The sequence below is a fragment of the Lipotes vexillifer genome, unplaced genomic scaffold, assembly GCF_000442215.2.
Source record: "Lipotes vexillifer unplaced genomic scaffold, Lipotes_vexillifer_v1.1 scaffold225, whole genome shotgun sequence".
Lineage (NCBI taxonomy): Eukaryota > Metazoa > Chordata > Mammalia > Artiodactyla > Lipotidae > Lipotes > Lipotes vexillifer.
In genome coordinates, this window is record NW_006787630.1 from 1,997,831 (window position 1) to 2,009,653 (window position 11,823).

At 67.7% G+C, this 11,823-nt stretch overlaps 2 protein-coding genes across 2 annotated transcripts in view; one reads left to right on the top strand and one right to left on the bottom strand.

Moving 5' to 3' along the window:
• Positions 1–2,497, top strand: part of CBARP (CACN subunit beta associated regulatory protein) — a 6,902-nt gene extending 4,405 nt beyond the window's left edge. The window contains 4 exon segments of the mRNA XM_007472238.1: positions 57–194; positions 607–817; positions 2,096–2,430; positions 2,432–2,497. Coding sequence (XP_007472300.1) covers positions 57–194; positions 607–817; positions 2,096–2,430; positions 2,432–2,497 — 750 coding nt within the window.
• Positions 2,498–7,024: 4,527 nt separating this feature from the next.
• STK11 (serine/threonine kinase 11) overlaps positions 7,025–11,823 on the bottom strand; it is a 16,540-nt gene continuing 11,741 nt past the window's right edge. The window contains exons 7-9 of the mRNA XM_007460393.1: positions 9,612–9,669; positions 9,197–9,390; positions 7,025–7,243 (exon numbers count right to left, since the gene is read on the bottom strand). Of these exons, the coding sequence (XP_007460455.1) occupies positions 7,041–7,243; positions 9,197–9,390; positions 9,612–9,669 (455 nt within the window). The 3' untranslated portion in view covers positions 7,025–7,040. The remainder of the gene's footprint in view (positions 7,244–9,196; positions 9,391–9,611; positions 9,670–11,823) is intronic.

Here is an 11,823-nt window from a genome sequence, read left to right on the forward strand (position 1 = left end):
CACCCGTGCTCTTTGACCTGTCACTGCTTCCTCCCCACCCCGGCTCTGTCCCACAGCCCCCGGGGAAGGCCCTCACCGGCCGCTCTGTGGGCCCCAGCTCCGCCCTGCCAGGTGACCCCTACAACTCGGCTGTGGGCCCTGCCGACTTCGAGATCAGCCCCTCGGCTTCCAGTGACTCTGGGGAAGGCACCTCGGTGAGGCCCCCGCGCATGCATCCCCTGTCCCACTCCAGGACGGGGCAGCCTGTGGCCCCCTGCCTGGTCCCCGAGCTTGGGAGGAAGAGGGGCAGGTGGCACACAGGGCACATGCACGGCTGGCTCACCCGCACACAGGGCAGTCCAACAGCTGCAGAGGGTGTGGTCGGGGACCCAGCCCAGCCCAGGGGCCGGGACCCCCTCTGTCCAGGGCTGGGGGAACAGAGGTGGCCAGCGCCTGGCCGAGCCCTGGGGAGCCTCTCGGGCAGGGCCTCCGGGGGAGGAGGCCCCAGCCCACCCCCAGCCCCCTGTTCTTCCTCTGCCTTCTGTGTGAGTGCCGGGCGGCCTGGGCTGGGCTGGCACTAGTGCAGCAGGGAGAGGCTGGGGGGTCTGAATCCCTCCTCCCTCACAGTTGGACGCAGGGGCCAGGAGTGCCAAGCCTGGTGGGCCGGGGGCCACAGCAGGGCCTGGGGAGGCGGGCCCAGCCTCTGGGGCAGGCCCCGTCCTGCAGTTCTTCACCCGCCTGAGGCGCCACGCCAGCCTGGACGGGGCCAGCCCCTACTTCAAGGTCAAGAAATGGAAGCTGGAGCCCAGCCAGCGGGCGTCCAGTCTGGACACGAGAGGTGAGCTGTGGTCCTTGGTAGGGAGCGAGGCCCAGGGGCGGCCCCAGGAGAACGTGGAGCAGGCGGCTCTGCACCCTGGGAGGGGTCCCCAGCGCCTACCCCATGCTGGCCGGCATCGCCCGCTTACCAGCGGGCATCTCGCCCAAGGTCAGAGCCGGTCAGGAGGAAGAGCCAGGGCTGCACGCTGAGCCCCGGTGAAACAAGGGGTTGTCAGGCTAGAGCGGGCATCAGCGAGCGTCACCTACGAGGCACTGCATGGTGTGTTTCTGGCTCTGCGGTCAATGTTTCTGCTGCGGTGGTGCGAAAGCAGCCCTAGACGGCGTGTAAGAGAGTACAGCTTCGGCCAATAAAACTTTATTTACAACTACAGGTGGTGGGCCTTTGATCCTGCAGACCCCTGGTACGGGGCCCTGGATACAGGGCTTCCAAACCTCAACCCAAGGACCATGCATGTGTGTCTTGGGGGGAGATGGCACCAACAGCTACAACCATCCCCGCTCATGGGAGCTCAGCGGGGCCAGGTGCTGGGGTGCCTGTTGCCCTGTGGTGGAGGTGGCGGGTCCCACTGCCAGGAAAGGCAGGGCGAGGGGACGAGCTGTGTTGGAGGCTAGGGAAGGTGTGTGGCCAGTGACAGTGCCGGTCCCCTCGTTGGGGCCCAGCTCCAGCTGCTGTGGGGTGGGGGGAGGGGTGAGTTCTGGCTGAAGTGCTCCGGGGAGGGGAGGGGAGGGCTCGTCCCACTGTGCCATTGGGAGCCCAGACGGAGCCTGTGATTCGGGAGATGATTATAGGCAAATGCAGGCACAGAAGCACCCAGAACCTGTCTGCTAGGCGACTGTCATCCCCACCCCTGAGGCTTTCCCACTGAGGCCTCCCTTGTGGCAGGGTCCTGGCCCTGGGCCGCCAGGGCTGGAGCTGGCAGGAGAGGGCGTCACCTCTCCCCGCTCACCTGTCCCTCACTCTCCCCCACCTTCGGCCGTCTTCGGCACTCTAGCCGGGCTGTGTCTGTTACCTGGTGTCCAGGACAAGGCTGTGCTCTGGCCACACCTGCCTGCCAGGGCCACTCGGGCCAGTGCTGCCACCTTGGCACCTCCAGTCCAGCCCGCCCTGGCTGCTGGGCTTTCGGTCCCGGTCTTTCTGCCCTGGGCACCTTGGTTTCCCCACCTGCACGGCCGGGTACATGCTCACCTGGTCCAGGCTGGCTCTGTTGGCTCAGGGGTCAGGCGGCGGGTCCTGCGGTGGGAGGGGCCCAGGCAGGCTGCTGTACCTTCCTCTGCACAGGCTCCCCCAAGCGACACCACTTCCAGCGGCAGCGGGCAGCCAGCGAGAGCATGGAGCACGAGGAGGGGGACGCCCCCCACGTGGACTTCATCCAGTACATCGCCAGCGCTGGCGACACTGTGGCCTTCCCGAGCCCCCGCCCCTTTCTGGCCAGCCCCGCCAGCCCTGCCAGCCCTGCCAGCCCGCCCCCCACTCTCGGCAGGTATTTTTCAGTAGATAGAGGTGCTAGGGGTGGGCCCCTGCCCCACCCCATCCCCCATAGGTGGCCCAGGGAGCGCTCTCCCTGCCCTTCGGACAGGCGGTCGTGTTCCTCTGGCTCCACCTTCCTTCCCCGGAGGCTGCCTCGCTGGGGCCACCTCTCCAGCACGGACCAGAGGAGGGAAGCAGGGGGAGACTGGGTAAGGGTAGAGGGGCGGGCGGGGCCTCCAAGACAGAATGCCTGCTCAAGTAGGGCCGCTGTGGGTATGTGCCCACGTGGGTATCGCTGCTTCCTGGTGGAGCCTAAAGGGCTCCGCTGTGGCCCCAGTGTCCCTCTTGCCTGTCCATGCTCCTGAGGGCTGGAGGCCGCTACTCAGAAACTGCTGTGACCACTTCTGCCAGCGGTACCCCCTCCCGCAGCCCAAGGACAACCCTGCTGAAGCTCTGGGCCCACGTCAGTGGGATGGGGAACTGGATCCCGGGAGCAGGGCTCCCGACTCTTGGGCCTTTCCTGGTCTGGGTAGTTAACACTTCCTTTGTGTGTATCTTCCTCCTGGCTACTTGTCAGTCTATGGTGGGGGGCTGAGGCGACACACCCAGAGTCACCAGGCGTAGGGGCTGAGCTGGACCCTGCTTGGTCCAGTCCATCCCCAGCCACCCCTTGGTACATGAAGCTCTTAGTCAAAGAAGGCCATCTCCCGAGAACAGCCTTCACTCTTTCTGGGCGAAGGGCCAACTGCCTGCAGTGGCAGCAGATGCTCTGGTCACATTTTGCAAGAGGCCCTGGTTGAACGGCAGGCGCCAGGACGGCTCCGGGTTTACCCAAAAAGCATCCAGTGCAGAGTGAACAGGCAGCATGCAAATACATCATCTTCCACAGGGCCTGGCCAACCCTAGAGGGTTCCCACCCGTGCCCCCCCTCCCGGACCCAGAGGCAGGGTGGCCGGGGAGGGGGTGCGGGGGGCCTGGGCTGCCTCCTGACGGCTGCGGCCTGGTTTGCAGGCTAGAGGCAGCCGAGGAGGTGGGCGCCGCAGGAGGAGCGAGCCCCGAGTTCCCCCCGGAGTGCGGCGTCAGCGCGGGGCCTGAGCAGCAGCAAGACTCGGATGGTGAGCGCGACGCGGGGCCAGAGCAGGCTCAGACCATCTACCGCGACATCTGGAGCCTGCGCGCCTCGCTCGAGCTGCACGCGGCCACCGCCTCAGACCACAGCAGCAGCGGCAACGACCGCGACTCGGTGCGCAGCGGCGACAGCTCGGGCTCCGGGGGCGCCGCACCCGCCTTCCCGCCACCCTCACCGCCGCCCACACCGCGGACGGCGGACGGCGAGGCGGGCGGGCCGCGCAAGCTGCTGCAGATGGACAGCGGCTACGCCAGCATCGAGGGCCGCGGCGCAGGCGACGACGGGCCCCCCAGCGCGCCCGAGAAGCGCTCCTCCTTCACGAGCTCGGGCCGCGAAGCCACCGTGGGCTGCAGCTTCGAGGGTCCCGCGCCCGAGGCACCCGCCCGGCCTGGCAGCCCGCGCGCCTGGCCTCGCCGTGCCCCGCGCCGCGACTACAGCATCGACGAGAAGACAGACGCGCTGTTCCACGAGTTCCTGCGCCACGACCCGCACTTCGACGACGCCCCTCCCGCCGCAGCGCGCCACCGCGCGCGTGCGCACCCGCACCCCCACACGCGCAAGCAGTGGCAGCAGCGCGGCCGGCAGCACAGCGACCCAGGCGCGCGTGCCGCACCCTCCGCCCCACCTGCAGCCCAGCCCGGCGCCCCCCGCCCCGCACGCGCACCCCTGCGCCGCGGAGACAGCGTCGACTGCCCACCCGACGGCCGCGCGGGCGACGACCCGGCCGCGCCTCCCATCCCAGTCATCGAGGAGGAGCCCGGCGGCGGCTGCCCTGGCTCCGGCCTCTGCGCCGGACCCCCGGGCGCGCTGCTGGATAAGCTGGCGGCCAGCCTCGACGACAGGCTCTTCTCGCCGCGCCTGGCCCAGCCCGTCGCCGCGGCCCCTGCGCTGGCCGTGGCCGCGCCCACGTCCCCCGACCACAGCCCGGTGTAAGCCTGCGCCCCGTGCCCACCTCGTCAGCTTATTCGGCACCGGTGGGGCCTCGGCGCTGGACACACCTGGGGTGCGACGCCCCGGCGCGCCTGCGCTGGGACCGCGGGCCTCAAGCACGCACGCAGTGTCCCAGGCACCCTGCGCCAGCCCAAAGTGCGCACGCACACAGTCCCCTCCGGGCACTTCATCGGGTCGACTAAAGGGAGTGTGGCGGATTCTCAACTTCGGGGTTCCGAGGACCACATTCAACTTCCCTTGGCCCCAGACAGCGGCCTCGGGCTAGTGACCGGCGCCGCCGCGCCCACGGCACGACGCAACAGGAAGCGCATGCGTAGGACTTGCATCCTGGAGGGGCGATGCGAGCCGACTGCGCGAAACGCATGCGCAGAGCGCCCCTCCCAACACCAATCGAGCCTAGCGACGCGTCCGGTTCGCACATGTCCGGTTCGCACGCGCCGGAGTTCGCGCTAAGGCGCACGCGCAGGGGCCAAGGGGCGCCGAGGCTCCGCGAAGAGAGGGCGCGCGGCCCGTGCTGTGAGGTTAGCTCGAGGCCGTGACCTCCAAGCCCCCGAAGCCGTTTACCTCACCGCGGCGAGTGCTCGCGGCAGTCCGCGCCCCCTACGAGCAATAACCGTACCCGCCGCCGCCGCCGCCCACAGCCCGGTACACGCCCCCCCCGGTCCCCTCCCTCCCGGTGTCTGCACCCTGAACCCGCCCTCCGCATGTTGAACGGGCCGCACTTCCCGTAACCACACCGTCCAAAGAGCAGCCAGGACTCACCAGTGTTTGAGACACAAAACCCAAACGGTCAAGGTTTCAAGTTTCCCAAGCTTTATTTATTGCCAAAAGATGGGGCAGACCTCGCCAGCGGCCGAGTCGCCCTGCCCCGCCCCTCGAAGCTTCGTGCTGTCTGTGTACCATCCAGTGATGGAGTTTGTGTTGTTTTCTGATTGATTATATTTACTGCATACTCTTGCTTGCTCTGGGTTTTCTCTGGGGACCCAGGAGTACAGAGGCCTTGGGCGAAAGGGGATCAGACCCCCCCTGGCCACTGCACTGTGGAGCTGTGGCCCCTGGGCTGAGCAGAGGGGCCTGTGGAGCTCTGGGGAAGCCGGGTCACCAGAGAGCACAGAGATCCAGCATGGTGAGAGGCAGACACACGTGGGAGGCCCCCGTTTCCGCCCGGCACCACCAGCAAGACCTGCAGACCCGGGCCAGCCCGTCCACTGTGGGGTCCACAAAGGGCCCCAGGCTCAGGCTCAGACCCCCCAACCTGACAGCACGTCCTGCCACCCACAGTTCCCAAACATCCCTCACAACCACAGCTCAAATCCACCTGTTTTATTTTTTCTTAAAAAAGGAGAAGAAAAAAGAACCAACCAAACAATGAAAACAAGGCAGCCGCCGGGCTCCCCTGGGCACTGGGCATGCATCTCGGTCGACAGGCCCGCTTGTCCTGCCCGTCCCGCTGAGGCTGTGGTTGGTGGGAACACGTCACCAGGTGTGGGAGGCGCTAACAAGTGGCAGAGTAAAAAGAGGGGTCGGGGCGGGCGAGAACCAGTAGTCTCAACGTAAAGTGCATGGCGAGGGCTGGCATGGGGCCGCGCCGGGCCCACTCCCCCCTCCCCCGGCGGGGGGAAGGGGCTCAGCACAGGATTGCAGTCAGCAGGAGGTCGTGTCCACCGGCCACCAGGGGAGGGCGGACCCCAGTCCCCGCTGTCCGCCAACCACAGCCCTCCAGGACCCTCCGGCTTCCGGAGGGGCAGTCAGCACAAAGGGTGCAGCGGCGGCCTTCCTGGGCAGTGGGCAGCAGGCCAGCAGTCGGCGGGAAGACTGAGCAGGATCTGGCCGGGGCTCCTGGAGACAGGCTGAGACCAGAAGGTGGGTCACTTCTGGGTCAACGAAAGGCCCTGCATCCCAGGAAGCAGGCCCCCCTGGGGCTGCCCAGAGGGTCGGGAAACTGAGGCCTGGTCTCGCCTCAGTGCTGTCAGCCGCCTCAGGAAGCCAGGGAGGGCTGCGCTGCCTCAAGAGCCACCCTGGGCATCTCTGGCCACCCGGTGGGATTAAGCACGGCCTTTCTGCCACGGAACCGGGCCTCCCTCCAAAGAGTTCCTACCCCACCTGGCTGGTTCTGCTGCTGCCATACAAATTCCTTGGGAGGTGTTTCAGGGGCAGCTCCCTGGGAGAGGGGACATGGCTGGACAGGGGCTGTAGCCTCAGGCCCCTACCCCACTGCTCACATCCTGAGCAGTAGATGGGGTCTCCAGTGCCTCTGGGGCCCAATCGCCCTTTGTGGACTGGGCAGTCAGGGCTGGGAGGAGGAAGCAGGGAGGGGAGATGACGGCCTCAGTCAGAGCCCAGCCCCTCCTGGCCTGCTCACCCCCCAACCCCCAGCCTGGTCTGATGCCAGCATCGCCCTGTCGCAGAAGCAGCCTAGCGGGGTGGGGGTGAGCCCCGCAGGTCTGCAAGACAGGCTGCCGGCTTAGGGGCCCTGATCCTGCACACGCCGCCCCCCCGACCCCAGTGTGTGGCCAACGCCCTGATGAAAGTGACCTCCTGCACCTCCAACCCAGACCCCGGGGGCGACAGACACAGGCCGTGACAGTGACACCAGCCAAGCAGGGCAGTGCCCACGGCATGCCCCCCAACCCATTCCTCCGGTCCCCGCCACTTCCCACCTGCAGGCGGCCACCCTCACTGCTGCTTGCAGGCTGACAGCCGGCGAATCTTGCTGCTGGCCGAGCAGGCCTTGCGGGCGGGGTTGGAGGCGGCACTGGCCCGGTGCTCTGCCCTCGACCTGGCGCTCAACTGGGCTGACTCGGTGCCATTCACACAAACGGCTTTGGGCGGGCCCCGGCTCTGCGCGCTCCGCCCAGCCTCCTCCTCCGGGACCTGTCCTAGGAGGGAGAAGGCAAACTTGTGCTGACTGGGGGTCCCCGACCAACATGCCCCCAGCGCCCCGCCTGCCAGGGCCCAGGGCACCTCCACCACCTGTCCCACCAGGTCCTGCCAATGGGGCCCCCATCCAGGGAGCAGCGGGGCTGGCCTTCAAGCCGGCTGGGGCGGGGCCCAGACTACGCTCACCTGCCTGTTCAGGTGAGTGGAGCCCTGCACTCAGGTGGGTGGGAACACGGTGGACATCAGGGACCTGGGGCCCGAGCCTTGGCTCTCTCACCTGTGCGATGGCCAGATCTCGCTGGGCCCCGTGGGACTCGGAGGGGCTGGGCTCGTGCCGGGTGTCCGGACTCGCCGTCTCTCCCACAAGAGCCCGCCCCGGCTCTCCACGCCGGGCACAAACGGAGAGGCCGTCACAGGTGCCTGCCATGCCCCGGCCCCGACCGTGTGGGCTGCCAGCCCTCACCGGGTCCCGGGGCCACCGGCCCGGGGCTGCCCGCCCCACTCTGTCCCCGCTGAGGCGTGGGGGGAGGGAAGGGTGCGGGAAGCCCGTGCTGTCCACGGTGCACCCCCCTCCCATGGATGTCTGCAGGAAACTGCCCTTAGTTGCCTCAAGCCCATCTCCTCCGCACACGCAGCCCCGTCTCCGCCAATGGCGTCCTGTGCCTGACTTGGCCTCTGGACCTAGCCGGGAGGCACCGGCCCGTGACCGGGAAGCATCTCAGGTCAGAACCCAGAGCGTGGGGCAGTGTCAGCTGCCTGCTCTGAAGCGGGAGGGGGGCTGCAGGGGCGCCGAGCACCAAAACTCTGCACAGATCACCTGGGGCCCAGCCTCCGGCACAGTGACCACGGTCGGAGGGTGGCTGGAGGGCACGGGATCTGCCCCACATGCCCTCAAGGCACTGGGGCCATGGGCCCTGACCAACCAACACCCGGCCCAAGGCCCAGCACCAGCCCTCAGGGTGGACGGCAGGACCAGGGACCCAGGGGAGCAGCTGAGAGCCTCTGACCGTGACCACACGACAGGACCAGAACGGGAGAAGCCCCAACACGGCCCGCTGCCGGCCCACGGGCAGGTCAGCGAGAAGTGGCTGCCCGACCTCAGCACAGGACCGTCCGTCCCCACGTCTCATGTGGTGGACGTTCCCAGGCCAGGGATCTGGCACGGGCCCAGAGAGCCGCTCTTGAACAAGCCCTCCCCCACCCAGACAAAGCAGCCCCAAGCCTCTGGAACAGGCCTGAAGAGACGGTGTGTGGTCAGTGCCTCTACAGCCAGCCGGCTCACGCCCAGGCACCTGTCCCGGGGCCCTAGTGCCTCTGATAGGCAGGACACCTTGCTTCTATCCTGTGGAAAGGACGGAGGATCCAGGAGGCCTGACTCAGGACTGGACCGTGCCCAGGGTTCCCAGGGTGGGGGCATCCTACCTGACCCCAGGACCCCATGGGGAACAGCTGCAGCCAGATGTACCAGAAGCCTGAGTGTGCCCCCAGGTGAGTGGGACACGCGGACCCACCCTGGGGCTGCTCCCTGGAGGCCCCACTGGCCACCCTGCACACGGGCTCTTTCTACAATAAACGCCTAAGCCCTGGCCGGCAAGCCGGAAGGAAACAAGCATGACCCGCACACGCTCAGCGGGGCAGACCTTTATGCAGGAGCCTGCGGAACCAGCCCCGGGACAGCACAGCACCGCGGGGAGGTGGGTGGGGCAGCGCTACACTAGGGCCCGGGCTCTGCCTGGAGCTCCTCGGCGGCCCTGGCCTCAGCTTCCTCTCCAGAAAGGTCTGAGCACTGGCTCTCCTGCGGGTCTCTCTCTCTAAGCCCTGCCTCAGACGCCTCCTCGCCACCTGGGGAGGAAGGCCACTCGTCAGAAGGGTGGCCACTGCGGAGAGGGCCACCGGACCCTCGGGCCGGGGCGGGGCCTCCCCACTTCTCCCGTGACCCCCGGGGGACTCACCGGGCACCGTGAAGTCCTGAGTGTAGATGATATCGTCCTCAATGTCGAAGAGTTCGTCATCTGCAGCGTCGGCGCAGCCGTGCAGGTCCTCCAGGTAGGGCACCACCGTCATGCCGCGCCACCGGTCCTTGCAGTCCGCGCTCGGCGGGATGGGCACCGGCTCCTCGGCCGGCGGGTGCTTCTTCCGGAACCAGCTGCAGAAGCGGGCGGGTCAGGGCAGCCGGAGGCTTGCCTGGCTCCCCACGTGGGCCCACCCCCAATTCCCACCGAGAACCACGCGGGGTGGGGGAGGGGGAAGGGGCCCAACGGGAGAGACTGAGCCAGCAAGACCCCCGCAGCCTGACCTCCCCCTCCCCTGCCCCCACTCGCTCTCACCCCATGGGCCTCCAAGTGGGGGAGCCCTGCGGGGACTCACCTGTGCTGCCGGATCTGCTGTATGGAAAACCGCTTGGCCGGCTCGTATTCCAGCATCCCTGCCGGGGAGACCAGCGGTGGGTGCAGGGGCCAGCACGGGCAGAGGGCCCTCCCCTGCCTGGGAGAGGTGGGGACGCCCGTGGGTGCCCGTACGGGGAGGGGTGGCTTGAGTGAGCGGAGCCCCCTCCCCCGCAGGCCTGGCCTCTAGAGCCGGGCGCCCAGCACGGGGCAGACGCTAAGCACGCGGCTGATGGGGAAGGACGCAGCCGGGGCACCTCCCTGTCTTGACACGAGGGGCTGCCTGGGACACGGCGAAGCGAGGCTGGGAGGACCCAGACCAGGGAAGGCTGGGACGCAGGACGGACAGCCCACCCCAGTGACCCTGAACCTGTCCGCACGCCCTAGGAAGACAAAGCACGTGGCTCGCCCCTGCTGGTGCCCACCGGCTTTGGCCAGCAAAGCCTGTGACTGGCCATTCTAGCCAGGACACCAAAGCCCCCCGAGGCGGCGGCAGGAGAACCGGAGGCCTCAAGGGCAACACACCATATGTAGACACTGGTGTGAGGGCCTTTTGCCCAGCACCCGGACACTCAGAAGGGGCAAGGCTGACGTGCAGGCTGTGCTGGGCTGGCCCGAAGCAGCAAAGGGCGGCACCACCCCCCCACCAGGGCTGCAGGGGGCCCAGGGCCCGAGGTCCCCAGCCCCCACCATGCTCAAGTGCCTACCCCCTTCCCCACGGGAGGACCGAGCGTGACGCAGAGAGGGGGATGGGGGCGGCAAGGCTCTGCACACCACCTCTTGGAGGTGCCTTTGTTCTCAGAAAACGAGAGGCCATTTCAGAAGCTGGAGCTCAGAGAGCTGAATGTCTGAGTGGTGTGGGAGAGGAGGAAAGGTCAGGGTCGTGGGCTCGCTGCAGGAGGGCAGGGCCAGGGCGGTGTTCCAGAGACTCACGGGGGAGGCGGCCCAACAGCCCAGCGGCTGCCGGAGGAGCCTGCATGCGGAGTGCAGTGCAAAGGCCCCAAAGCAGACCTGGGCGGAGGAAGCGAGAATGGGACACCCTGCCTGGATCTGGGGACAGAGACACGGGTGCCCTCTGCCATCTCGTCGGCCCCTCTTGGGACTGTTTTGAGCGTTTATGAGTGAGAGTGGCAACAGACCATCATCTGTGTCACTGGAGCAAAGGAAGCTCCGTACAGAGGCAACTCCAACCCACCAGCCCCTGGCGAGGGAAGGAGAGTCCGAAACAACAGCTCACCGCCTGCAACAGCTCTCGGCCCTCAGTGGAGCTGGGGGAGGCCAGGGGGCACGCTCCAGGCACCCCCAAGAACGGGGCCCACGAGCTGCTAAGGAGCGCTCAGGTGGGGAGGGCCGGGACTGAGCCAGCCGGGCCGCCGCCTCCCGCTTGCTGGCTCCTCCCACATTCCAAGAAGACCCCAGGCAGGCTGTATGCCCAGCCCTCTGAGGGTCCTGGGGCAGCTGGCAATGCAGGCCTGGACTGCCAGGGCGGCGGGGGTGGGGGGCCGCAGAGCACTGGGAACGCGGCTGCCCAGCTTCATTTCACCTTCACTAACAAGCCAAAGAACCGGTGAGACTCAGTCATCAGAAAGCTCAGGCGCCATGCAAGACTGTGAAGATCCTCTTGGCTGTGCATCACACGAAGGCCGGGCACTGACCCAGCGTCCAGCACAAGCCGAGGGTCAGGTCAGTTACACAGAGCCCGGGGACTGTGGGCAGGGAAGCTAGGACGGTGCCGGTCACACAGGGCGATACCCTGCATGTGCTGCGTCATCAAAACTAACTTCGGGCAAGCCCCAGGATGCTGGTGTGGCTCCCATCCATCCACACCTAGACAGGCCCCTGCCATGCACAGACAGCGCCACCTGCTGTACAGCCCGGGAACTGCAGCAGGAAGAGGCCCACCCCCCGCAGGAGACCCCCACTCAGCAGGCGGACTGGGGTCCCCGCTGCTACTTCACTGTAGGGATGGGGGATCAGAACAGGGTGGAACGAAGGCCCAGGGAAGGCAGTGGAGCCCAGAGGTGCCAGCGGCCCCTCGCAGGCGCCCCCGCGCCCACTGCTCTCCACACCCGACTAGGCTCTGCACCACCCCGCCCCGCCCCACGTCGGGGAACTGCACGGAGAAGGGCTGGCCCACGGGAAACCCACGGGGGCCCCAGTACCCGCCGCCCCCCCCCCCCCCCCCCCCCCCCCCC